At 37.8% G+C, this 27,622-nt stretch overlaps 1 protein-coding gene across 4 annotated transcripts in view; it reads left to right on the top strand.

Annotated features, from left to right (window-relative positions):
• LOC122995191 (arrestin red cell) overlaps positions 1–27,204 on the top strand; it is a 32,310-nt gene extending 5,106 nt beyond the window's left edge. Inside the window, exons 2-17 of one of the 4 annotated variants that reach the window (XM_044370224.1) lie at positions 6,459–6,489; positions 7,369–7,429; positions 7,828–7,872; positions 9,227–9,324; positions 9,687–9,785; positions 11,917–11,976; positions 12,564–12,631; positions 15,184–15,319; positions 15,954–16,038; positions 16,244–16,316; positions 17,071–17,208; positions 17,879–17,962; positions 19,409–19,432; positions 22,007–22,083; positions 22,331–22,385; positions 22,636–27,204. In XM_044370224.1, coding sequence (XP_044226159.1) covers positions 6,459–6,489; positions 7,369–7,429; positions 7,828–7,872; positions 9,227–9,324; positions 9,687–9,785; positions 11,917–11,976; positions 12,564–12,631; positions 15,184–15,319; positions 15,954–16,038; positions 16,244–16,316; positions 17,071–17,208; positions 17,879–17,962; positions 19,409–19,432; positions 22,007–22,083; positions 22,331–22,385; positions 22,636–22,723 — 1,222 coding nt within the window. In that variant the 3' untranslated portion in view covers positions 22,724–27,204. Of the gene's footprint in view, positions 1–6,458; positions 6,490–7,368; positions 7,430–7,827; positions 7,873–9,226; positions 9,325–9,686; positions 9,786–11,916; positions 11,977–12,563; positions 12,632–15,183; positions 15,320–15,953; positions 16,039–16,243; positions 16,317–17,070; positions 17,209–17,878; positions 17,963–19,408; positions 19,433–22,006; positions 22,084–22,330; positions 22,386–22,632 lie in introns of all 4 variants that reach the window. The other 3 variants (XM_044370222.1, XM_044370226.1, XM_044370225.1) reach the window with 3 other exon arrangements.
• Positions 27,205–27,622: the final 418 nt, after the last annotated feature.

Genomic DNA, 27,622 nt, shown 5'->3' with positions numbered 1-27,622 from the left:
GCATTAAATTAGCAGCAGCCACCAGTTAAATGCTGGTAAAATATGTAAGAAGCTGCTTCAGTCACCAGTCAGAGCGCCCTGCTGTCACATCTCTACTGTAGACCAGTGAAACAGGAAGTTTATATATATTATAGGTTATATTTCATATCGGATCCATCGTGTGTCCCCAGACGTGTTGTTTTGTAGAGTTTAAAATGGTCTGATTATAAGTCTAATTTGTATTTATTGTGTTTTGTTGCTGCAACTGATGATTATGTTCTCGATCAATCGATTGGTCAGTTTTGTCTATAAAATGTTTCCCAAAGCTGAAGACGACGTCCTCGAACGTCTCGTTTCATCCACAACTCAAAGATCTTCAGTTTACTGTCAGAGAGACGAAAGAAACCAGAAAATATTCACCTTTAAGAAGTTGAAATCAGAGAATTTTGGTATTTTTTTCTGTAGAAAATGATACTGGATGGTTCCAGATGTTGCAGCAGTTCGTCAGACGCTCGGAGAGACGATCGATGTTCATAAAAAAAAAAGGAGAATTAACGCTTCACCAGTGCAGAAGTTAAAGAGTCTTTATCAGAGTGAACTCTGTCGACAGCAAATATTCACATTTTGAACCAAAACAACCAAACTCAAGCTTAAAAGATGATTAAAACAATCAATCAAACATCATATTAATCATTTAATGGACTAATTGTTTCAGCTTTAGATTCATTTACATCGTTTAAAGCATCAATGATGACAAACAAAACGCTCTAAAGTTGATATTTCCCTGTGTTTCCAACCATCAGATGACTTTTATACCATTAATAGAGGATAAATCTCTCCATTAAACTCTTATAATTAATTAAAGAATGAATAAATGAAGGATTAATCTGCAGAAAAACAACGTGTCATAACATTGGATCGTTACCATCGGTTACTGGTTCTTGTCCAGACACGAAGTCTCAGCATCGGTTCAGGTGCAGGTGACGCAGTCTGCAGTCACGGGGGGGGACGGGGGGGCTTTCCTCACGTTGTTTATGTGAGCTCGTCGTCCCTGCAGACCGTCCCTGTTGCAGGTGGATCAGCCGCCGCTCATCGCTCGCCGCTCGCAGGCGTTTATCCGACTGGAAAGTTTTTATGGAAGCAGCCAGCGGAGCGTCGTCAAAGCGGCGTTTTTTTCACGTGTTTTTCTTGTGGAGCTTTTTATTCCCACGACAGGCCCGGTCCGACCTCACATCACACTCACGGAGGAGGGGGGAAGTGGATCTAAAGGAGGCCAGTCGGGGCCGCCGCCACCGCCGCCGCTGCTGTTTGTGCAGAGATAAACATCTGATGCTCACGCCAGGAGTCAAGACATTAAACAGAGCGGCACACATTTCTGCGTACTGACTGTGTTTTGGATCGGTCCCATCGCTTCACATCCTGACTCATCCGCTCAACTTCAAACTCTCTTAAACTCTCTGACACTGCGGGTAACACTTGACTTTACACCTCCTCTAATCTTCTACTGGTTTCCTTTTTACACAGAAGGTGCTGCAGTTCAGTACACAAAGTGTGAAGTTGGTTCCGTTTTTTTTTTTTTTTTTTTGTCTTTAACTGACATGAAATACTTCAGTGTGTAGTTTTATGTCAAACTTCATATTAGCATATTAGGTTGTTTCTTAAGAATTCTATAACAAGCTCATTTCCTGTAAACTGCACAAACACTTTACAAAGAAAACTCATATGCTGACGTTATGTTTGTTACTCAAAACTACACTGAAAATGCTTTTCTGTCACTTAAAGAATTGTCAACTTCTACCAACTAAAGCAACTCGCTACTTTTTGCAGTTTTTTCTTATAATTTGTACCAAAAATACGCTGTAAAATACCTGCAAATTACTCAAAAATTAAATGTTTCCACATATTGATTTGTACCAAAACTGGAAAATGACCAATTTTTTCAGTGAAAATGTTCTGTGTCCAGTGTGATTTTGCTGGTTTTTTCTGTTTTTATATCATTTTAAACTTGAATCCTTTTGGGTTTTTAACTGTTTGTTGGACAAAATAAAATATTTGAAGACGTCACATTGGGTTTTAGGAGAATGTGACCAGATTATTATTATTATTATTATTATTATTATTATTATTATACTTTACAACCACATTACATAACCCTTACAAAGAAATAAAAGGCCTAATATGTTATGTTTGTCACACACTGAGAGAAGTGTTTTCTGTCAGTTAAACTTTATTAAGACATTTTGAAAGAACATCAACATACGAACCAATGATGAGAAGGTTCCTACCAACTAAAGCAACTTGCTACTTTTTACAGTTTTTTCTTATAGTTTGTACTTAAAATACGCTGTAAAATACCTGCAAATTACTCAAAAATTTCCAGGAAATTAGTATAAAATGTCGCCACATATTGATTTGCATCAGTGAAAATGTTCTTCGGTGTGATTTTTGCTGTTTTTTCTGTTTTTATATCACTTTAAACTTTATATCCTTTTAGGTTTTGAACTGTTTCACCTCTGGCTTTAGGAGAATGTGACCAGTTTACAGGCCGAGCGATTAATCAGATTAATGAAAATGATTGTTTGATTGATGAATGTTGGAACCAAACGATCACCTTCTTCAGGGAATCTGTAGTTTAGGTGTGGTAGGTGTTTAATACATCTGAGTTTGTGGCTGTTGGGAGACGTCTTACGTCTATAAACTACCAGTTCAACCAGTCTGACTGTGGATTCTGCTGCAGGAAGCTGGTTGAACAACTAAATGAAGGTCATCCACTCACAATAAACCAGTGAAGAGTTCAAAACAATCAATTATTATTTGTTAATTCATCTGTTTTCTACTGCGTCGTCTCGAGGTTCAGGTTCAATTGATTCATGATATTACTAAATAATTATTGTTATTTAAAGCTGAGACGACATTATGATGTAAAAATCAATAAATTCATGGATTTTAAATAATTAATAAATCATTTTAGGTCGTTTTGCAACATATATGACTGAAAAAAAGCATTAAATTGCATCTTATGTGTTATTTAAAAGGATTTTACTGTGAAATGTCAGAGTTCCTTCCTGTTTCTACTGATGTTGCTGTTTATTAGGGCAATATTGATATTTGAGAATTAAAATATATATATTTAGATGTTGGCTGATATTTGTTTTATAACATAAATATGTTAAAAAACAAAGTATTTCTGATGAGTTTCCTGTAATAAAGTCACTTCAGTATCGATGTTGTGACCTTTTTAAAAACGTGACATTAAACTTCTGTGTTCTCTGTATTTAAGGAAGCGATCAGACTGACGCTGGTTTGGATGGAAACTGCTGATCATGAAAAAATAGCAGCAAAAACAGACAAAATAAGTTTAAAATAATAATAATATTTTACAACCTGTTGACTCTTTAAACGGCTGAATGAGCTGCAGAAATCTTTAATCTTTTTAAATATAAAGTATCAGAATAAATCTGCTCCATAATCATTATGTTAAATATTAACACTCAGCAGAGGCTGTAAAGTGTCGCATTTAAACAGAAACACAACAAGATTTTGGCTAAAATAAATAAAAATGCACATTTGGGACAATTTACTTTGGAAATTGAGAGTAAAATTAAATGAAATAAAGAAAATTATTCTGTAACACTCAAACAAAAACACCAAATATGATCTGCATCCAGCTTCTCTTAATATTTATATATTTATAACTTTAATATCTTTGTGCTTTTAGACTGAAACTCTGACAAAACGAGACGTTACCTTGGAAACGGTGACGGACGTTTTCTCACTGTTGTTCTTGTGTTTTTGATAAACGATGGAAGGAAATGATCAATAATGACACTGATGTGAGTATTTAAAACAACCAGCTTGTCTACAGATGAGTCGCCGTGTTTCCTGCTGCTCATCATGAAGTCTTTTATTTTTGTAAATTTTTTTTTTTTTGGGAGGAGTCGTTTCTGCAGCTTATAAACATCACAGCGATGAACAAAAACACCAAAATGGCGCCAACGAAAAAAAAACAACCTGTAAATCAGTTTTAATTGGCGCTTTCTTTCTTTCTTTCTTTCTTTCTTTCTTTCTTTCTTTCTTTCTTTTTTTTTTTTGAAGTGATCTAAATATAACGCCGGTGTGGAAACGTTGAGCGTCTGTGACAGGAAGCAGCCGTCAGCAGGAGCTGCTGCTGCCCTGCTGTAAACACTTTACAGCTCCAGCTCTGCCCCCTGATCAGCTCACATGTTTGACTTCTTCCTTGAACGGCCTTTTTTTTTTTTTTTTTAACTGCTTCGACTTAAAAAGCTGTGAAGAGGAGGAGGAGGAGGAGGAGGCAACGCTGCTGGAGTTGTTACTTCCTGTTTGTGTGTTGCAGCGTCAGTAGTCGGAGGAAGTGACTGTTGCACATGTGCATGATGATGGTCCCGCCGGTCGTGCGGCTACTTGTGAGTGATGTGACCCAAAGTATTTATAAGACGACGACTCTTTTCCAACAGCTGCTTTGTTTTTTTTTTGGGAATAAGAAGAAGAAGAAGAAGAAGAAGAAGAGCATCCTCATCCTCCCATTAAAGCAGAGCGTAAACCCCACAGTGATTCTTCTTCTGCTGTTTTGACAGACGGTTCAGTTCTCGCCGTGTTTCTGCAGCAAAGACGTGAATTTACACACAAAGACGTGTTCCGACTTCCAGGTCGTCGTCACGGCGACTCGGAGACTTTCGGCTTCTCTGAAATGCGCCGACGTATCCGACGCCTCACATCAGCCGAAGTCTGGATAAAGTGTTGTGATGTCACATGACCAGAGCTCCAGCGATTAGTCGATTAATCGACCAACAAACAAATTAATCTGCAGCCATTTTAATAATCAATTCATCGTTTTGAGTCGATTTTTTTGATTCCAGCGTCTTAAATGTGAATATTTTCTGGTTTTAATCCTCTTGACAGTAAACTGAAGAGTTTCTGACATTTTTAAAGACCAAACTACTAATCGATTAACGGAGAAAATAACGAGCAGATTGATTGATTGATAATGGAAATAATTAGTTAGTTGCAGCTCGACATGAAGAAACAACTTTCCTTTAACTGACATGAAATACTTCAGTGTGTAGTTTCATGTCAGTCTTCATATTAGCATATTAGGTTGTTTCTTAATAATTCTATAAAAAGCTCATTTCCTGTAAACACAAACACAAAGAAAACTAATATGCTGACGTTACGTTTGTCAACAAAACTACACTGAAAATGCAGCATTTCTGTCAGTTTTTGTAAACATCTACCAACTAAAGCTACTTTTTCCAACTTTTTCTTATAATTTGTATGAAAAATACGCTGTAAAATACCTGTAAATTACTCAAAAAAATTAGTATAAAATTAGGGAACCTGTGAAATAAATTGTTGCCACTTATTGATTTGCATAATTAAGGCTAAAAACAACCCAGAATGCAACGCTGCCTGACACAGATATAAATATAAAGAATAAAATATCGTCTCATGGTTGTTTTTTTCACAGTCGCAGGACGACTTGAACGTGATTGAAATGATCAACGTTAGTTTAGTTTAGAAGCTTTTCTGCTCGTTGTTATTATTAGTTGTTGCTTTGCTTTAATTGTTAGTCTGACACGCTAACCTGAATGCAGCATAAACAGATGTGAAGAAACCTGCTAGCTTAGCAACATTACGGCTAAAAACAACCCATAATGCAACGCTGCCTGACACAGATACAAATTATAAGAATAAAATATCGTCTCATCGTTGTTTTCACGGTTGCAGGAAATATTTTATTTGCATATTTGATGAAGCTTTTCTGCTCGTTATTATTATTATTAGTTGTTGTCGTTCCGCTTTATGATGCAGTTTAGTTTTTTCTTGCATTTCTTGTGAAATTCAAAAAAGTGGAACATCTGAAAATTACCAGCAGCCACCAACCAACCAGTCACATACTGGTAGAATATGCTTCACTCACCAGTGAAAAAGCACCTTTTTAAACAGGTTAATGCAGCTCATATACATGTTGTAAATTCACTGTTTCTCTGAGCAGTTTTTAACCAAATAAATAAAACCAACCTCAGAGTGTGTGTGTGTGTGTGTGTGTGTGTGTGTGTGTGTGTGTGTGTGTGTGTGTGTGTGTGTGTGTGTGTATGTGTGTGTTTGAGAACAACAGGATGGACTGAAGCCTCCAGCTGCCCTCATTAAAGCTCTGCGGTGACGTCCTATAATAACTCGGGTCATATAGAACCAGTTTTTCTCTTAAACCACTTCCCCTGCTGTCAGCTTCCTGTCAGTGGTGAAATCAACGTGACCTCGTTTGAAACTCAAGACGTTTCCTCAAGTTATTATCAATAAATATTCTGTTTAAAAAAAGAAGAAAAAAAGGTTTTCAGTCTTTATGTTTGAAACGTCGTCACAGTATTTTATTCTAAATAATCCAACTCACACAAGTGTCTTTGTTTTTCTTCCTCTTTGCTCTTCTCTCTTCCTCCTCTTCCTCTTTCCAAACCTCTCAGAGTTTTCAAGAAGTCGAGCCCCAACTGTAAGGTGAGTCAGTCTGTAATAAAAGTCTTAAAATATCATTATATATATAAAAAAAAAAGGTATATAAAAGTCTTAAATGTCCTTCACAAAGGTCTTAAACCTTAATGTTTGTTATAAAATGTGTTTTTTAATGTAATTTCAGCAAAAACAGTCAGGAAATCACTGATTCTGTTGTTCCAGACTCTTAAATGAATGAAGTATTTTTTAATTGGTTAATTAATCTATCTTATATATTATATCTTTCTCTTTCCAGCTTATGATTTATGAGCAATTCATTATATTATTGGGATTGAATATTATATATTGTGAGGACGTAATGACAAAAATGTGAAATACATTAAAATAAATTATTTCACGTGACACTCGGCATCATCACTAATGGGTTTTATTGATATCTTTCATACTTTTACTGTGAAATATGTAGTAAATTGCATTTTATGTGATATTAAAAATGTTTTAAAAATGTTTTAAATGTAACTCTGCAGAAACCTTTTACACTCTTTGGGAACTTTATTTTGAAAAGAAACTCCTCATGAGCAGGTGACGTTCATCTAGATTTACTACGAGTTCAGACAAATCTCACAGAGAAAAAAAGTTTTAGGTTAAAAACAGGAAAACGTTTTAGCGTGATGTCGGTCGGCTCGAAGCTTTTACGTAAAAGTGAGTCTGACGTTTATCCGGACGAGCATCGGGTCGCAGTCGGCGTCGTCAGAGCAGCAGAATAAACACTTTGATATGAGAGGAGGTCATGTGACCGTCAGAGATGTAATTTACTCCTGACGACTGGCAGCATGACGACGACGACGATGATGATGATGATGATGATGATGAATATTAACGTAGCATCAGGTGTGTTTCTAACGCTGCGGTCGTTCTGTGCAGGTGACAGTTTATCTGGGAAAGAGAGACTTTGTGGATCATCTGGACCACGTGGATCCAGTAGGTGAGTCAGCACATCTGGAGGTTTGTATTTTAATATTTTATCAGCTTTTTTTTATTTTTTAGTTTCTTAAAGTTATGAAAGTCCTGGAAAAGTTAAAGAACTGCAGGACTGAAAGTTTGTAAAATATCATCAAACTTAAACTTTTTTATGAACTTTCAAAATAAAATCCTCAGCTGTTGTAACATTTTTTACATGTTGCATAAAACATGAAAGCTGCAGTCATGTGGTTGTTTTTAGTGTAAAGTTTAACTAAAATGTGACATAACGTGTAAATAAAAGTTCCCGAGCAGGTGAAATCCACCTGCAGAGTTTTAAAACCCCTTCAGCGAGTGAACGAACTGTGGTGACGCTGCGGTTTGTTTTCCTTCCTTCCTTCCTTCCTTCCTTCCTGCTGACAGATGGAGTGATCCTGGTCGACCCCGAGTATCTGAAGGACAGGAAAGGTAAAACAACAACTTCCTCCTGAACTCTCAACACGACCCGTCAGGTCCTCCGAGACCCGACGGCTCAGCTGTTTTAAAGCTTTAGTCAATCTATTTATGGTTTATAATGTTTTATTCCCCTTTTATCTGTTTTATCAAGTTTTATCTGTCAGTCATCTGTAAAACTCTTTGAATTACACTAAAACACAAACACAGTTCTGATGTTCAAACAAGTCTGTAACAAACAGATTTAAAGCTTTTAAATATTTTAGAAACGATTCTTCTTCTACCAGTTTATCAGCTTCATCTTCTTCATCTCTCTCAACTTTTCCTGTTCAGTTAAACTTAAATTCAGTTCCAAGAAAGTGAAATGTTATTAACGCAGCACCTTTTTTTAAACACAGACAAAGACATTTAAAGGAGCAGTTTGTAGAATTTAGTGGCATCTAGCAGATCAGACTCGGCAGAAATAGAAAAAATATATTCGTAAGTATGTTTTAATTTGTTTATAATCACCTGAAAATAGTGTAATTTACAGCGTAATTTACAGTTTATTACTGTGGTTTTAACCACCATTAGATGAGAAAAGTATAAAATATCTGACTGACTTTGAAGAAGTAATTGCGTAATATGATTTTGTTATTTTTGTAACTTTACAATTGAGTCATAATTGTACGAGAAAAAGTTTAATATAAAAATCATAATTCTATGAGTAAAAAGTAGAAATTTAAATTTTATTACCAGGATTTGAGCACATGATCCGACAGGAATCTGGAGCGCTGAGTAACGTTATATTAAAATATTATATTAAAACTTAAAGGCAAAGTTAAACTCAGCAGAAGAAAGATCAGTTCATCGTTGGTGTTTTTTTGGGATTTATTGACAATAATGAAAATTACAGAAAATCACCAGACTTTTCCTTTTAAATCTCACTTTTTCTACGTGCAGCAGGTTTGAAAACGTCGATCACTTAAATTCACTTCAGTAAAGACGTTAATAAAATAAAAGACAATGTGCAGGAATCTTCAGACCAAATGTTTTCCACCAGCTACACTTAAAGGTGCAGTTTGTAGAATTTAGTGGCGTCCAGCAGAACGTTCATAAGTTTGTTTTAATTAGTTTATAATCATCTGAAAATAAGAATCGTTGTGTTTTCGTTACCTTAGAATGAGCCTTTATATCTACGGAGGCCGCCATGTTGCTACGGTAGCCCAGAACGGACAAACCAAACACTCTAGAGAGTGATCCTTTAAAAAAAAACACAATAAAAACTCGATTCTTCTTCTCTAAATGTATAAAACACAGGTAACATTCACTCAGTCTACTCACCTGTTCCTCTTCCTCTTCCTCTTCCTCTTCCTCTTCCTCCCTGCAGTCTTCGTCACCCTCACCTGTGCGTTTCGATATGGCCGTGAGGACCTGGACGTGCTGGGTTTGTCTTTCAGGAAGGATCTGTACATCTCCACCTTCCAGGTAAACCTGAGCTGTGAGCAGTAAATAAAGACACTGTTGAGTTAGTTTCATTAATTATTATTAATTATTAATTATTATAATAAGATCAGTAGATATTTATAGTGACGCTGCAGCGTCTCATCGTTTGTAGTTTTTAATTGTTTTTAATCAGGTTTAAAGGTGCAGGCGCCATCGTCTGGTCATTTAGTGTCACAGCAGCTCAGTTTATGTTCCTGTTGATGCTTTTTAAGAACATTTCGTCTCCATGTGAAAAAAGCTGAAATAAAAAGTTTCACCCATAAATATGTGGACCCACACTGAGGTCTGAGTCAGACCAGATGAAACCAGCATCAGCGTGTTGATCTTCTCTCGTCTCTCTTCAGGCCTTCCCTCCGGTGCCCGAGGAGCGGAAACCCAACAGCCGGCTGCAGGAGAGGCTGCTGAAGAAACTGGGCCAGCATGCACATCCCTTCTACTTCACTGTGAGTCACCGACACGCGAACCGTCAACAGTAACGCTGGAAATATATTTAAAAAAGTTTTATCTGAAGCTTCTTTCAACGACGGGGAGAGAAAACTTTATGTTCTACTTTCATTTTTGTGATCTGAAGGTTCAGATGCAAACAGTAAAATGTTCAAAGGAGGCTTTTGTTTGAGTTCAGTTCCTCTGGTTCAATAGTTCCCAGAACGTTTTGGTTTAAAAGAGTCTTCTGTGTGTTTTTAATGTTTTTAAACGCTGCTGTGGCTTTTAATCCATCATCAGTCTGATCGACACGCTTCTTCAGAAACACACAAAAGACACTTTTCAGTTTTATGACTTTACTTCCTTTTAGTTTCATCATTTCTGGAACTTTTTGTGGCTGATAAATAAGCTTCGAACTCAGCAGATGATCGACTCTGGCGACATATTAAGTCTTTGTTTTTTTTAACCCGCTGCAAACAGGAAACTACTACTACCTTTAATAATAAATAGTTCCTGAGTTTAGTTCCTTTGGTTCAATAGTTCCTGGAACTTTTTGGTCAAAAAAAAGGAGCTTCTGTGTTGATGTTTGATCCATTGTCGGTCTAATTTGAGTGTTTTTGTGGCTCCTCAGTGGACAGACATAAACATATAGTTCCTCAGTTTAGTTTTATAGTTCCTGGAACTTTTTTGGTTGAAAAGGCTGATAAATAACCAGGAAACACTCAGCAGATGATCTACTTTGGTGACAGATAAAGTCGACAAATGTGGAGTTTTGTTTTTTTTTTTTAACTCACTGCAAACAGGAACGAACAAACGGGACCTTTAGTAGTAAATAGTTCCTGAGTTCAGTTCCACTGGTTCAATAGTTCCTGGAACTTTTTTGGTCAAAAAAAAAAAGCTTCTGTGTTGATGTTTGAATCATCGTCGGTCTAATTTGAGTGTTTTTGCGGTTCTTCTTAGTTCCTGGAACTTTTTTGGTCGGAAAGGTTTATAAATAACGTCGACAGTCAGAACACAGTCGCTCAGCAGTAAACACAAACAACCTCATGTCACTCTGCGTTGTTGTTGTTGTTGTTGTTTTTTTCCTCGTCTGTGTTTAAGTCACATGACAAACAACACCCACCTGTTCCTCCTGAATGCAAAGTTCTGCGGCTGAAAAGTTCCTGGAAATATTTGTTTGAACAGGGAAACGACGAGACTTTAAATATTTAATATGTAACCGGGTGACCTGGTGCTGCAGGTGTTCAGTGTCGGATGTTTTCAGTCTCTCAGCTGATGGATGAAGAGTCTTAGTTAGACCTCCTGAGGCGTCGCTGAGACCTTTATTAATCTGCGTCATCAGGACTTAATCTCTGTAATCTGAGGAACCAAACATCCCTCAAGTTCACCTTCATCCATCAATAACAGGCTACTGAGGACTCGATTTATACGTTTATTATTATTATTATCTATTGAAAGAAGACAGCGGTTTATCAGATCAATACTTCCTGTAAGGAGACTAGTACGACAGATGTTTGATGCACCTTTTGTGTAAATCAGAGCTTGAAACTGATGATTATTTTGATCATAAAAACATCAAACAACGACGTTCACAGCTTCTCAGATCCTGCTGTGATGTTTGATTTTCATTTAATGAGCTCGTTGTGTCGAACCAACGGTCCGAAACATAACGATTGTTAAAAATAAGAAAGAAAAGCAGCAAATCTTCACATTTAAGAACCTGAAACCATCAAATCTTTGGCATTTTTGCTTTAAGAACGACCTTTAAACATCTTCATGAACAATAATTCTCAATTATCTTCATTAGTTTTAGTTTGAGCGTTCAGAAAGTCACAGATCTCAGCTGTTTGGTTTTACTGGTTTTACTGGTGTTACTGGTGGCTTTATCATTCATAGTCTGTATATAAAGACGTAGCGACGTGTGACGTCACCGTCTGGTTTGTGTCGGAGCAGGTTTGAAGCTCAGAGTTTCAGCTTTATGGTGGAAATTAACGATTCAGACAATAATGACTTGTTGAAAAAAAATAATCGTTATAATATTTCAGGAGAGAAGTCGAAGATTTTTGAATGAGAGTCAGTTGAAGTTCAGCCTGATGGATCAATAAACTCTGACTGTTGTTGTTGTTGTTGTTGTTTTTCCTCCTGAATCAGATTCCTCAGAACCTCCCGTGTTCAGTCACTTTACAGCCCGGACCAGAGGACACTGGGAAGGTAACACACACACACACACACACACACACACACACACACACACATACACACACACACACACACACACACAGTTCACATGTAATCACTATCAAATGATTCACTATTTTCTTGTATTTGATGCATCCTGTCACTTTGATTTTCTATATCGAGTAAATCTAAACATTTAAGAAACATCAAACAGTCTAAACATGATTAAATAAGTTAAATATAAATAATGATGAAAAGTTCAGAATTTAATCTAAAGTTTCTGTGTGTTTATAATCTTTAACATATAAAATAAATATGATAACAGCAATAAAGACACATATAAATAAAATGATACACAAGAACATTTAAAGACATTAAAGAAGATTCTCTGTTAATGTCGGTCAGACCACAAAGATTTGAGATAAATCAGTTTAAGTGGATAAAAGTTTATTTAGAGACTCAGTAAATTAGATCTGATCTGTTTGTGACTCACATTAGAATATAAAACAACACAGATGCTTCTTCTTCTTCTTCTTCTTCTTCTTCTTCTTCTTCTTCTTCTTCTTCTTCTTCTTCTTCTTCTTCTCTTCTTCTTCTCTTCTTCTCTCGTCTCTCTGCAGGCCTGCGGCGTCGACTTCGAGATCAGAGCTTTCTGCGCCAAGTCGATAGAAGAGAAGATTCACAAGAGGTGAGTTGAGACCTGCAGGGACCTGGTTCACAGGGATTAACGGAGGAAGTTTCTGGATCTAAAACGTAGAGCTGCAACCATTAATCCAAACTCTCTGATTCCAGCTTCTTAATGTGAATATTTTCTGGTTTCTTTAGTCTTTATGACAGTAAACTGAAGATCTTTGTGGACAAAACAAGATATTTGAGGACGTCATGTTGAGTTTTGGGACATTTTTCAAAATAAAACGCCCCGTGCAGACTCCTGGTTGTATATCAACAATAAACACAATTAAAACAGATGAATAAAGAAACCATTTAACTACGTAGCTACTGAACCATAGAAGCACAAAGTTGGGCAGTTTAGTTGCCCTGCTACTGCAGTAATTACGGTAGCCTTAAGGCACTTTATCAGCTTTGACTAGACTGCTGTAATTACTGTAGTAGGAATGCAACTGACTTTTTAAACGGCGGAAGGCTTCCCCGCAGTGAAGACGCTCCGCTTCTGACACGCTCCCGGTGGAACAGGGAAAACCGCGTTGGAGCCGGAACACGGCGCCCGGTGGAATCCCGGAGTCAGACGCCATGTTTACAACAGATGTTTGTATCTTCTAGCTGAACTATGACCAGGATGTAACCTTTTGTGTAAATCAGAGCTTGAAACTGATGATTATTTTGATCATAAAAACATCAAACGACGACGTTCACAGCTTCTCAGATCTGCTGTGATGTCGAACCAACAGTACGAAACGTAACGATTGTTTTACTTCCTGTCAAAAATAAGAAAGAAAAGCAGCAATGAAACCATCAAATCTCTTTAAAAACAACCTTAAACTTCAATGATCTTCATTAGTTTGAGTTTGCAGCTGTTTGGTTTGACTGGTTTGACTGGTTTTGACTGGCGGCTGCTCAACTAATCGATTAATGGAAACAAAATAACGAACCGATGATGAAATTGATGCTCAGTCGTCAGTAAAGTGATTTTCGGATGTTTGAGGTTTAACGTTGTGACACATGAACCAAACGAAGACGTCGATGTAGAAATGAAATGTAAAAAAACAAAAAAAAAAAAAAAAGGAGAATTTGTGGTTTTGACTTCCTGTCGCTGACCGTCAGCAGCGTCTCATCAGTCCTGAACTGAAAGTGAACCTGCTGCTTCCTTCTTTCTAACGGTGAGGATCGCTGACTCGGCTTAACGAGATAACGAGATAACGATCAGCTCTTTAGACGGATAACGAGATAACGCTGATGTGACGTCTGATCCTGATTTATCCAGCGGCTCCTCCCGTCTGAGGACACCAAAACTGTGTCTGCTGAATGTGAAATAATCAGCAGCTCACAATCGTTCACTGTTCACTACTGTGTAGAGAGGAGAACAAACTGAGACTGAGCTCATAATAAATGAAGGTTTATTGTTTGTGTGACCAGAGCCAGAGACGTCATTTTAGCATAAACATTCAGAAACTGTATGAATAAGAGTGAAAGCTCATAATAACACTTATAATAAAGACATTAGTGATAGACGTGCAGGCGTCTCTCTCACCATCTCTCACCATCAGCAGCTGAACAAGAAACCGGATGCAAGAAATGAGAAATGAGACCCTGTTTCATCAGATCAGTTTCATCAGTACTGAGAGAAAACAATTCATCATCATCTTCTAACTGCAGATTCACACAAATGAAAAGCATGAACAGGTTGTTTTAAAGATGAAAGAAGAAAGAAAGAAAGAGGAAGAAGAAGAAAGAAAGAAAGAAAGAGGAAGATCATATTCCGGTCGGCTGCAGAGAGCAGCGACCGTTAAAGAGATCGTGACTCCGTTATGTCCCGAAGCTGGAAAAACAACTGGAAAAACCTCCAAACACCTGAAAGGAGAAGTTTATTATTTTAATTGAGTCTTAAACCAACAGTCAGTATGATTCCTCCTGTTCATACTGACCAGTAGAAGATCTCTTCATAATGACCTCACAATGTATTTAAAAGTTGATCTGAAGCTTCAAATCCAGTAGATTCTGTCAACGTTACAGTCTGTTTGTTACTTTACTTCCACCTGCAGCTCAACAGGGAAACACAAAGAAGGAATTTGATGCTAAAAAGACTGTAAACGTGTCAACGATCGACCAATCAGCTTTCAGCAGAGCTGCAACTTTATTCTCGTTATCCATTAATCAGCTGGTGTTTTCCTCTGTGTGTATTTATTATCACAGTTTCCTGGAGCTCAAAGTGACGTCAACAAATGTTCAAAACCAAAAGATCTTCAGTTTATAATGATGTTAAAGACAAATAAAAGCAGCAATTCTCACATTTTTGCTAGAATTGATTATCAAAATAGTTGACTGTTAATTTAATATTGATTGACTGTTTTAATTAATCGTTGCAGCTGCAGTTTGCAGAAACAGAAACGTGTCACACAAGCAGGAACTTCAGTACTTTACAAGTTCTTACTGCTGCTGCTGCACCTTCAAAATAAAGCTCAGCAGGAAACTCTGGATTGTTGACATGAATGAAGTGATTGTTTAAGGAGAAAGTGGACTCATTTCCTGTGTGTGTGTGTGTGTGTGTGTGTGTGTGTGCAGAAACTCGGTGCGTCTGGTGATCAGGAAGGTTCAGTACGCTCCAGAGAAGCCTGGTCCTCAACCGATGGTGGAGACGACCCGCAGCTTCCTGATGTCTGACAGATCCCTGCACCTGGAGGCCTCCCTGGACAAGGAGGTACACATGTACACACACACACACACACATATATATATATACATCTTCTTTCCTCTCCCATTAATCATCTCACCACCCCTCAGATTTATCTGCTGACCCTTTGGAGGGCCCCGACCCCTAGGTTGGGAACCACTGGACTAAACTAGCTAACTGTATATAAAGTAGTGTAAACTAGCTCCACCTCCAGCAGCTACAACAGTAACATGCTGCTCTAACACTGATGCTTCACTATTAATAATCTAATGATGTCATATATAATAATATATCAGTCAGAGGGACCAAACCACTACTTTTACTGCAATACTTTAACTACATCAAGCTCATAATACTTATGTACTTTTACTGCAATACTTTAACTACATCAAGCTCATAATACTTATGTACTTTTACTGCAATACTTTAACTACATCAAGCTCATAATACTTATGTACTTTTACTGCAATACTTTAACTACATCAAGCTCATAATACTTATGTACTTTTACTGCAATACTTTAACTACATCAAGCTCATAATACTTATGTACTTTTACTGCAATACTTTAACTACATCAAGCTCATAATACTTATGTACTTTTACTGCAGATAACACTAATGAGTATCTTGTTTTTTTTACCCATGATGCATTGTGTGTAGTTATATTACCACGGAGAGCCCATCAGCGTCAACGTTCACGTCACCAACAACTCGACCAAGACCGTCAAGAGAGTCAAGATCTCCGGTACGTCTGTGACATCAGAAACCAAAACAACAACAGTCGTAATGAAGCTAATAGAGGGGAAAGTGAATATTTGGACAGAGTTGAATCTGACTGAACCAGTTAAATGTGTCTGTTTATTATTCATGAATCTCTCGTTAGAGAGTTTAAAATAAGGATTTACTGGTGTAAAGTGATTAATGTTCACTAACTGTTTGTCTCTCTGCAGTGCGTCAGTATGCAGATATCTGCCTGTTCAGTACTGCCCAGTATAAATGTCCAGTGGCCCAGCTGGAGGCAGAGTAAGTCCCAGTTTCATCTTCTTGTGTTCCCAGTAAGAATCCGCTCAGAGTTACTGAAGTTAGAAAAAGTATCAATCAAATGATATTTAAGACTTAAAAAATGGTTTATTTCTAGTTTGTTTCTCTAAACTTGTTTATTTTGGTTTAAAACTTAGTTTTAATGTGTTGTAGATTAAACAGATTAATCACATTAAACCAGAGATAATCTGAATGTAAGTTTAAACTGGTTTAAATAGGATAAAAACTGGTTTAAAACCTGTTGAATAAAGGGATACATTTCTTAACCAGGAGATAATCTGGATTAAACTGGTTTTAAACTGGTTTTATTAAGATTTAAACAAGTATAAACAATAAATAAACACATTTTAAATCTGTTGAAATGAGATAAAACCAGAGATAAACTGGATTAAAGTTTGTTTAAACTTAGTTTGGTTTTAAACTGGTTTAAAACTGAGCTGTTTTAACTGGTTTAAATTACTTTTAAAGTGGTTTAAATGAGATAGAAACTGGTTTAAAATGTTCAAGCAAGACACAAATTGCTTTAAACCACAAATAATCTGGATTAAACTGGTTTGAACTTCTTTAAAACTCATTTACACCAGAACTGAACTGGTTTAAACTGGATTTAAGGAGTTTAAACTGGTAAAGTAGATGTATACATGTGTAAACCAGAGATAGAGAATCTAACCGCTCTGAGGTGAGTCTGTGTGGGCGGGGTTTAGCGGTGTGATTGACAGCTGTGTCGTCTCCGTAGTGACCAGGTGTCGTCCAGCTCCACCTTCTGTAAGGTGTACACTCTGACCCCGACGCTCGACAAGAACAGAGAGAAGAGAGGACTCGCTCTGGACGGGAAACTCAAACATGAAGACACCAACCTGGCCTCCTCCACCATGTAACACACACACACACACACACACACACATAAGCACACACACACACACATAAGCACACACACACACACACACATAAGCACACACACACACACACACACACACACACACATAAGCACACACACACACATAAGCACACACACACACACACACATAAGCACACACACACACACACACACACGCACACACACACACACACACGCACACACACATAAGCACACACACACACACACACACGCACACACACATAAGCACACACACACACACACATAGGCGCACACACACACGCACACGCACACATAAGCACACGCACACACACACACGCACACACACATAAGCACACACACACACACACACACACATAAGCACACACACACATAAGCACACACATGCACACACACACACATAAGCACACGCACACACACATAAGCACACACACACATAAGCGCACACACACACGCACACACACATAAGCACACACATGCACACACACACATAAGCACACACACATAAGCACACACGCACGCACACACACATAAGCACACACATGCACACACACACATAAGCACACACACATAAGCACACACACACACACACACACATAAACACACACAGCAGGTACAGGTGTGTTGTCAGAGTCACGTGATCTCGGCGCTCTGTTGTGTGTTTCAGTGTGAAGGACGTCACCAACAAGGAGGTTCTGGGGATCCTGGTGTCCTACAGAGTCAAAGTCAAACTGGTGGTCTCACGTGGAGGGTACGACACACACACACACACACACACACACACACGCCCTACCGCTCTGCTGACATCACTTCCTGTCCTCTCAGCCTCAGTGTTTCCAGTTAAAAGTCATCAGTGGAGTTTTGAGCTCTTTTCTTTCAGACTCCTCTTGATGAAACAGGTTCGGCTGAGCTGCATCAGATTCACTTCAAATCCACTTTAAATTCAATCTGAGTTCATTTAAAGATGATAAAAAGTGTGTTTTTACTCTTCTTCTGTGACTGTCGGAGCTTCTCATTCATCACTCGTCAGGAACGATGTGACAGAAGTCCATCGTTAAGTCCCTTAACAGTTAATTGAATAATCATTTTAGTACATTTATAAAGAAAATATGACAAAGTTTTGGTTGTAGCCTCTCAGATGTGATGATTTAATGTTTTTCTTTATCATAAACGAGAGTAAACTGAATATTTTTGTTTTGGACTGTTGGTCGGACAGAATAAGACATTAAAAGTAGAGCTGCAGTCAACCAAAGACAATCTTGGTCGACTAAAATCGTACATAATCTTCATCTAATTGATTAGTCGTGGGGGGGGGGTAACGAGACAGAGTGCACAGTAAACTTAGCAGTCACACATTTCTCTGTTTAGCATCTTCAGGTTATGCTAACCCATTGTTGCTAACTTTGGAGCTAACCTCCTTTACTTTTCCAGCATTTGGGGAAACAACAGACGTGACTTTTTAGCATTTATTAACTGAAACACTGTAGTCTGTTCATTTACTGCCAGACTGACAACTTACTACTAACCTTTTCCTCTGCTCCGCTCGCATCCACCGTCACTTCTCTGCTCCTCGCTCTTTCCCCGCTCGCTACGCAAACATACTCCTTAACGGAGCCACGCAACCAGTGGTTTCCCAGGCAACGACAGAAGTTGATTCAGAAACTCCCAAAAAACATATTTATAGAGTTTTTATGTCTCAAAACATGTCTGGATGTATTTGGCTTTCTGGGTTTACATCACATCTGGTTATAAGTTGAGTTTAATCAGTTTAATTTTAAGAATGAAATCTCTTTACAGTCACGAGGGAGTGAAAGAAACCGACACATCAGCTCTGATCCTCCAAAACAAAACAAACACACAAGATTAAAATCCTGGTTGACCATCAGCGGCTTCGTGTCGTTGCAGCTCAGCCGCAGCTTCCTGCCTCTTAACTTCCTTGTTGTCAGTGTCAGTCAGTTACCATGGAAACGGTCTGCTTGTTGCTGCTGCCGCTGCTCCTCACTGTGTTTGCCTCCAACTGTAGGTTGTTTGAACGTGTTGTCGAACGTGTCGCCCTCTCCTGCTTTTTCGTTTCATCTCCCCTCTTGTGTTTTTGGTTTTCTGTGTGCCCCTCCTCCCCCCCCCCCTTCCTCCCTCCTCCCCCCCTTCCTCCCCCCTCCTCCTCCTCCTCCTCCCTCTTCCTCTCCCCCTCCTGCAGGCTGCTGCGAGGCATGTTGGAGAGGTAAATGTGACTGACAGCCTCAAGTGTTCATTCAGTTCTGATCTGAAGCCGACAGCACGCGTGAAACATCAAACAGCCTGGTTTTTAATGAGAAAATGATCTGTTTTATGTGTCACATGACCAAAAACACCAGCTGATACTATAGAGACCAAGTCCTGTGTCACTTCCTGTTTAGCTTCTGTAGCTCTAACTCTCATTGCTTTATGAAAAAATGGAGTTTACTCTCCATGTTTTATCACTAATGCAGATGAGAAGCAGAAGACTTTCTGACTTTAACAGTTAAACAACGATTGTGAGCGTTTAAAAACACGACAGCTCCCATTAAAAGTTTCATTCATATCCATAAAAGTCACTTTTCCTACTTTTTACTCGTAAACTCTGCTGTCTAAACACTTTTACAGCATTCAAGTTGTTGTGATTATAAGTTTTAAAATGATTTTCTACTCCAGTATATGTAGAAGTATTCAACAATACAATAAAATAATATATTTGTACAGTATATATGTGTTTATATACACACACATATAAACATTACATGCATAGAAACGTCTGTGGGCTGATGGGAAACGCTGTTCGTCAAATGCCACGAAAAAATATAAATATTGTATAACCAACAATATAATATTTGTTGTCTAACAGTAACGAGTGTAGTTGTCGCTGCCTCTCTTCTGCTCCGCTGTGCGCTGTCCGCTTTTGCTGTCGTCGTTCGTGGTCGCGCTGCTCTCCTGCGCTCCGTGTTTCACCGCAGGTTAAACGCTCAGTTACTGTAAGAGCAGTAAAAGCTTTGTGAATAAAAAACCAAGAAGAGTGATTTATTAATATGATTCATCAAAAGATGGACTTCAAATGATGAAAAATATTGTCGTAAGAGTGAAATAAACATATTAGATACACGTCGTCATATCACACCTGCTTCACTCTCATGATGAAGTTGAGAAGTTTTGTTGTTTGTAGTTTAAAACATCGACACAACCAGGCTGTTTGTGTTCAGTGTGACGTCGGTCTGAGATCAGCAGTTTTAACACGCTGCACAAACAAAACAAGACGTCACTGAAGGTTTAAATGATGCACACGGTGTGAAGAGTCACAACCAACAACATATAGTTTATTTGGTACACGTATCTAAAACTAATGCAGAAGCCCTGCAGTAAATCCTCCGTTCATCAAAGTTATAATTAGTTTTTTATTAAACTTGTTTACAGACGTGTTGATTTAACTTCACAGTGATTTTGAAGCTGCTGTTGTTTTTACACTCACTGATATAAACGGATGAAAACGTGTCAGTATAAAGGAAAACTGCAGCCTCAGAGAAAAGCAGAACATCATATTTCCTGTAAGACTGTGGTATTATTGCACGACTACATTAGCTTCAGCTAAGTGTACCTAATAAACTGTCTGTCCACGACATGAACTAAATATCTACTTTATTTGTTAACACACACATGACAACAGAAAGCTGTCAGACTAATTAATAGTATCTAAACCTCTGTGTTGATGGACTTGACTGCAGGAAAGCTGAACAATATTCATCACGGCACAAACGACGTGTCTGATGAGTCTTTACTGCAGCACTTCCTGTGTGTTTCTGCCTCCAAAATTAAAAAAACGTTGAGCAAAACTCTTCATTTTAGCAAAAGATAAATACGAGACAGAGCACTTATAGTGACAAACTCACCTTTCTTTTAGTGTTTCAGCATCTTTCAGCTCATTTTATCTTATCAGCTGCAACTTTACACTACCTGCTAACAGTTAGCTGTAGGCTAGCTGGTGAACATAGTGGAGCATTTAGCAGCTAAAGAGCCAGATATTTCCCTCAGGAGTTGGTAGAGAGTAAAAACAGAAGATAAAAGAGAGTGAATATTGGACTCACATTCACCAGGTGGACAGAAACACGACTCCACATGAATGATAATGTTGCTCCGTAACTGCTGGATGTGGAAATAAACAACTGTTTGCTAACATGTTAGCCACAACTACTTTATAAGCTGATAATATAACAGAAGTAGTTTTTACAGACTATTCTGCTGAAAACAAGTGAACAAAAAACATCATGTCAAGTTGCTTGAACCAGATTAAAACTATAAAGGATCAAGAACAGAACCCTGAGGAACGCCACAAGTAATTATTGACATTATCAATGTGACGATAATGTTGCACCGTAGCTGCTTGATGTGGAAATAAGCAACTGTTTGCTAACATGTTAGCCACAACTACTTTATAAGCTGATAATATGACAGAAGTAGTTTTTACAGACTATTCTGCTGAAAACAAGTTCAGGCAGCTTTAACCAGATTAAAACTATGAAGGACCGAGACTAGAACCCTGAGGAACCCCACATGTGATTACTGACATTATCAATGGGAGGATCACGTTGCTTAGTAACTGCTGGGTGTGGAAATAATCAACTGTTTGCTAACATGTTGAACATATCATTGGTAAAAGGTGATGATGTTTCAGTGTTGTTGTTTATGTCTCCGGAGTTAAACAGGAGAACAGGAAGTAGTCTGAGAGGTGATTTCCTGCTGAAGTGACGTTGTGTGTGTGTGTGTGTGTGTTTGTTTGTTGTTTTTCCAGAGACGTGTCGGTGGAGCTGCCCTTCATCTTAATGCATCCTAAACCCGTGGAGCCGCCGGTGTCCCGCCCACAGTCAGGTGAGTTCACACACCTGATAGGTTAACGACCGTCCGTCCCGTCGTCAGCCGAGAGGATTAATTCACACAAAACGCGTCAGATGTCACACGCTGCTCTAACAGCCTTTATGTAACTCTTTTGCCCTTTTGTCATCCTCGTCGCCTTCTTTAACATGCACTCAATATCCATGGAGACAAGAGGCAGTTTCCATGGAAACAGTGGTGTCATGCTAATACACGTGTGTGTGTGTGTGTGTGTGTGTTACAGCTGTGCCAGAGATGGACCCCCCCATCGACACCAATTTGATAGAATTCGACACAAAGTGAGTATCCAGCCTGCAGTCGAGTTTATTAAGATAAAAAATAGAAGAAGAAGAAAAATGATGAAGATGTTCTTCTTCACGACGTTCACACACATTCACTGAAAAACAGCTGCTCACATCTGGTCCCACATGTTCTCAAGCATGAAACCTGAATCCGTCCGATGTTTTCAAGGGTTTGAAACTTGTTAGAAATAAATAAATAAATAAATAAATAAAAGGTAAATAAACCGTCTCCTCGTCCTCTCAGCAGCATCTCCCAGGACGACGACTTCGTCTTCGAGGACTTCGCCCGCCTGCGGCTCAAAGGCGTCGTGGACGACAAGGACGAGGACTGCTAGGAGCTCGCCGACCCCTTCATATGCTCGCTTTGAAACCACCAACACACACACACACACACACACACACACACACACACACACACACACACACACACACACACACTCTTCACGTTACATTCCCCGGTGGAGGGGATGGATGAGGGCATGTTTGGACGGAGGCCTCGCAGGGGCTCGGTGGTGTTCTTCCTCTCTTGCTTCAGCCATTCGTCACGCCGCCGCCACCGCCGCCGCCGCCATTTTTCGCCGCCTTGTTCTCCATCTGTCTTCTCTTGTTTCTCTTTTTTTTTTTTTTTTTCGCTGATAAATGTTAACCAGCTGCAGGACAGATGATGGCGGTCTGGATCTGAATCTGCTGTTTTTTTGTTTTTCTTTTGTAGTCGACACGTTCAAGGCGTGGGCGGGGCTTAACATGTGAAGGAATTGATTGATCAGCTTAAAATAGAAGAAAATAAAACACGTGTAGGAAGCTGAAGAGGCGCAGCCGCAGCAGCAGCAGCGTTCGTCCTCTTTTACTTTGAAATCTTTTTTTTTTTGAATGTCGCCCGTTTCCCGCGGCGACGATCACCGTCTTGTACAAACAGAATATATATTTGAAACATAGAAAAAAAAAAATCTTCTACGAGCAGTCGAGAGAGAGATCTGTGTTCAGTGGTGATCGCCGTACATAACTGTAGATGCTTTTTTTTTTTTTTTACATCATGGCTGCAAGAGGAGGAAACACACTCACACACACTCACTCAGTCTTACGCAGGCAACTGAAGTTCAATTTCACCAGCATCCACTCTCCGCTTCGACCCCCCCCCGCCCCCCCCGTCGTCACATTTTGTGAAATGTTTTTGTCACGTCGTCACATTTTGTCCGCTGCACTGTTTGTTTTGTTGTTTTTTTTACCCTCCCTCCCTTCACTCCTCCTGTTCTTTTATTTTTTTTTTTTTTTAAATAAGAACCATTCCAGCGTTGACGGAGTCGGGTTGTTATTTTTAAACACTTCCCATCTAAAGAAGTTTGTTTTCTGTCGTCACATTTAAAGGAAAAGTTCAGTCCGTCTCTCAATACTTTCCCCTGCTCTGTCTGTGGCTCATTGGTTCCTACTGAAGAAGTAAATCTTTATTAATATAAAGTTTCATTTTTGATCCAGACTTGAAGGAAAGCACAAGGTGCAACTACGTGGTTTGATTGTGTTTGTCATTTCAGGACGAGGTTTTATATATAAATGACGGTTAAATAATTCTTTCTATAAAGTGGATTAACAAGTACAAGTTTGGTGTTATTTTATATTTTTCTTATTATAAACAAATTACATAAAAACACCAAAACCAACGATGTGTCCGTCTGTCTCTTAGTTACTCTCTGCTGCTCTGGTTCCTGCTGACGTGAATCTTTATAAACATCACAAATATTTAGTTTTATTTTATATAAAAAGGCTCAATAATTTACAGCGTAATTTACAGTGTAATTTACAGTATAATTTACAGCGTAATTTACAGTATAATTTACAGTGTAATTTACAGTATAATTTACAGCGTAATTTACAGTGTAATTTACAGCGTAATTACAGTGTAATTTACAGTGTAATTTACAGCGTAATTACAGTGTAATTTACAGCTTATTACTGTGGTTTTAATCACCGTTAAAGATGAGAAAAGTATAAAATATCTGACTGACTTTGAAGAAGTAATTGTGTAATATGATTTTGTTTTTCTTGTAACTTTACCACTGAGTCATAATTGTACGAGGAAAAAGTTGTTAAATTCTACTACCAGGATCTGAGCACATGACCCGACAGGAAGCCGGAGCCGTAACGTTATATTAAAATATTAAATCTTAAAGTTAAACTCAGCACAGTGTTCATGTTGTAATCCTGAGATTACAGAAGAAAGTCTTGTTAGAAAGATCAGTTCATCGTTGGTTTTGGTGTTTTTTTGGGATTTATTGATAATAATAAAATTATAGAACATCACCAGACTTTTCCTTTAAATCTCACTTTTTCTACGTGCAGCAGGTTTGAAAACGTCGTTCACTTATATTCACTTTAGTAAAGACGTTAATAAAATAAAGACAATGTGCAGGAATCTTCAGACCAAACGTTTTCCACCAGCTACACTTAAAGGTGCAGTTTGTAGAATTTAGTGGCGTCCAGCAGAACGTTCATAAGTTTGTTTTAATTAGTTTATAATCATCTGAAAATAAGAATCGTCGTGTTTTCGTTACCTTTAGAATGAATCTTTATATCTACGGTGTTGCTACGGTAGCCTAGAACGGACAAACCAAACACTGGCAACCTCACCGCTAGATGCCACTAAGTCCTATTGTGATTGTTTTATATTAAAATAACACTTCAGGTGAAAATATTAATGTGGAAAATATTTAAAAAACAGCAAACCTACAAAAGGAGCCTGAACTCTGATCACGCTGGAATCGTTTTTTTTTTTGTTTGTTTGTTTGTTTTTTTTAAACTCTGATTAAACTTTAGACCAGAGTTGGACCTCGAGTCGCTCGACTCTTTTGGATAAATTGAAGCTTGTTGTTCAGCAGACGGATTTATTTGACCTTTACTGGGTTTAAACTGGTCTGAAGTGGATTTCTTTTCCCGTCAGTTATGTTCTGAAGTGCTTGATGCTAAACTCACAACAAACAGAGCAGTTAGCTGCCTGGTTTAAACTGCCATCAGCAGCTTGTTTAAAGGGAAATACTGGTGTTTTTTGGTTTATCATCATCATCTTTCTGTTTAAAAATATGAATCCCCACTTGCCACAAATTTACCCAAATGCACTTTCAGTAAATACGTACGATAAACACGACAACACTGCGTCTTTACTTTAATCACTTGTGTAAACTGCATCGTGCCTTCTGGATCTCACTGTTGCCAATAACTTTAAGTTGCCAGTTTTTGTGATAAATTCATACTAAATATACAGAATTTTTGCAGCATTTCAATAAAAGCCTGAGAGGAAGTTAGTGATGTTTTTGTTTTTGTTACGAAGCAGTAAATTACAGAAAACTACTGTAAATGTCGGCAGGTGCCAATAATTCAGTCTGTAATTAAATTCTTCTATTTGAGATTAAACGGATTCAGTTTTTCTCTCACAAGTTTAAAACTTCAAATGCAGGAAATAAAATGTATTTTTAACAAGTACAAGATTTAATTCTAGTAAATTAAAAAAACATCAAAAGAAGACCAGGAGATGTGGTTGAAAGCTTCATTAACAAGCAACTTTCATGAATTTCTCTTTAGTCTTTAAGACTTTCTGTAAAAAAACTGTAATTCTTATAAACGTTTATGTGAAATTACAACTTTATTCTGTAATATCGCTGCTTTTTTTCATAGAATTACTGTATTATTGACTCGTTTACTTGTAAATTTCTTTTTTTCCTCATAATTATTATCACTATCATCAAATAACACTCAAAAATATTTCAACGTAATTCTTTAAATCTCAGATATGTTGTAAAATTATGACTTTATTCCTGCAGCATTTTAACTTCTTTATCAAAACATTATAATTATTAAATTCTGACATTTTTATCCAACAGTTAAATCTGTTATAACACCTCGTTATGATTATTACGACTTTATTCCTGCAACTTTTCTCTTAAAATTACAACTTTATTCTCAATATTGAACTTTTTCTTGTAAAGTATCAACATATTATTGTAACACTGTTGAATAAAGTCACAATTTTACAATTTTTTTTTTTTACATTTGTACAACTTTTTCTCAAAACACTTCAACCTCAAGATTTAAGTCGTAATTCTGATCCTCTTAGAGAACAACACCAACCAGGTCAATTTTTTGTGTATTTTTTTTAGTTTTTTTTACAAACTTTAAGGTACAAATCAGCAAATTAAACATGAGATCTGTGCCAATGAAACACCAGAGATGTGATAAAAACAAACCAAACAGCACCAGTGATTCTCAGCAGCACATGAACCTCCTGCTTCCTCCTCTCCCGACCATCATCCATTTTTATTTAAATTTATTTTCCTCATGTGACCTCAGACATGATGTGAAGGACTTCAGCAGCTCGGGTATTATTATTATTATTATTATCATTATTATTATTATTATTCCTCTACTAGATCTTTTTCTCTGTATGTTCATTCTTAAACACAGATGCATCATGGGTAAGAGTAGTTAGGGGCCATTCCGACGTTTCTTAACGAGTTTTTCGTGTTTATCCCCCCGCCCCCCTTTAAAAAATAAAAAAAAACAAACTGCACAGATCAACATTTCAGATGACACAGAAGCACTGCACTTTCATTGGACAAAAAAACCCACAGAACTGCATTTTTATGTTTCGCTTATTTCAGGAGAAGAAGAAGAAGAAGAATGTTGATCTTTTTGACGCTTGGCCAAATTTAGAAATTTAGTTGTTTTTTTTTTTTTTTTTTTTGACAAGCTTTCGAGGCTCCGCGGGTCGTCAGCTCGCTTCACACAAAAAAACCAACAAACTATTTTTTTTGTTTTGTTGTTTTTTTTTTTTTTAATCTTAAAAAACTGCCAAAACTCTCCCTCCTCTGTCCTTCGCTCAGTCAGTCACTGAAGCTGCGACCGTCACCCAGAAGGGAAGAAGAAGAAGAAGAAGAAGAAACAGAAACGGAGCATGTTTTTAATTTTTTTGATTTTAATTTTTTTTTGTAATTTTTTTTTTTTTTTTTTTTTTCCAAGCAGTGCTGTGAATCGTACGAGCTGTGATTCTGTCCTTATTTTGTCGTGCATATGTGGGGTAACTTTGCTAAGTGTGAAAATATTTTGACAAGTGCCACGCCCCGGCCTGTGCGATGCTTAACCATAATGTCTATAAGACAGGAAGTGATTTCTGCTGGTGGGACGAACACCAGAAAAGAATTATGATTATTATGCTTCTGATTATTATTATTATTATTATTATTATGGTG

This window comes from Thunnus albacares, chromosome 13, assembly GCF_914725855.1.
Source record: "Thunnus albacares chromosome 13, fThuAlb1.1, whole genome shotgun sequence".
Classification (NCBI taxonomy): Eukaryota; Metazoa; Chordata; class Actinopteri; order Scombriformes; family Scombridae; genus Thunnus; species Thunnus albacares.
The sequence above is the reverse complement of the archived record's forward strand: the minus strand, read 5'-3'. Positions and strand labels throughout refer to the sequence as shown.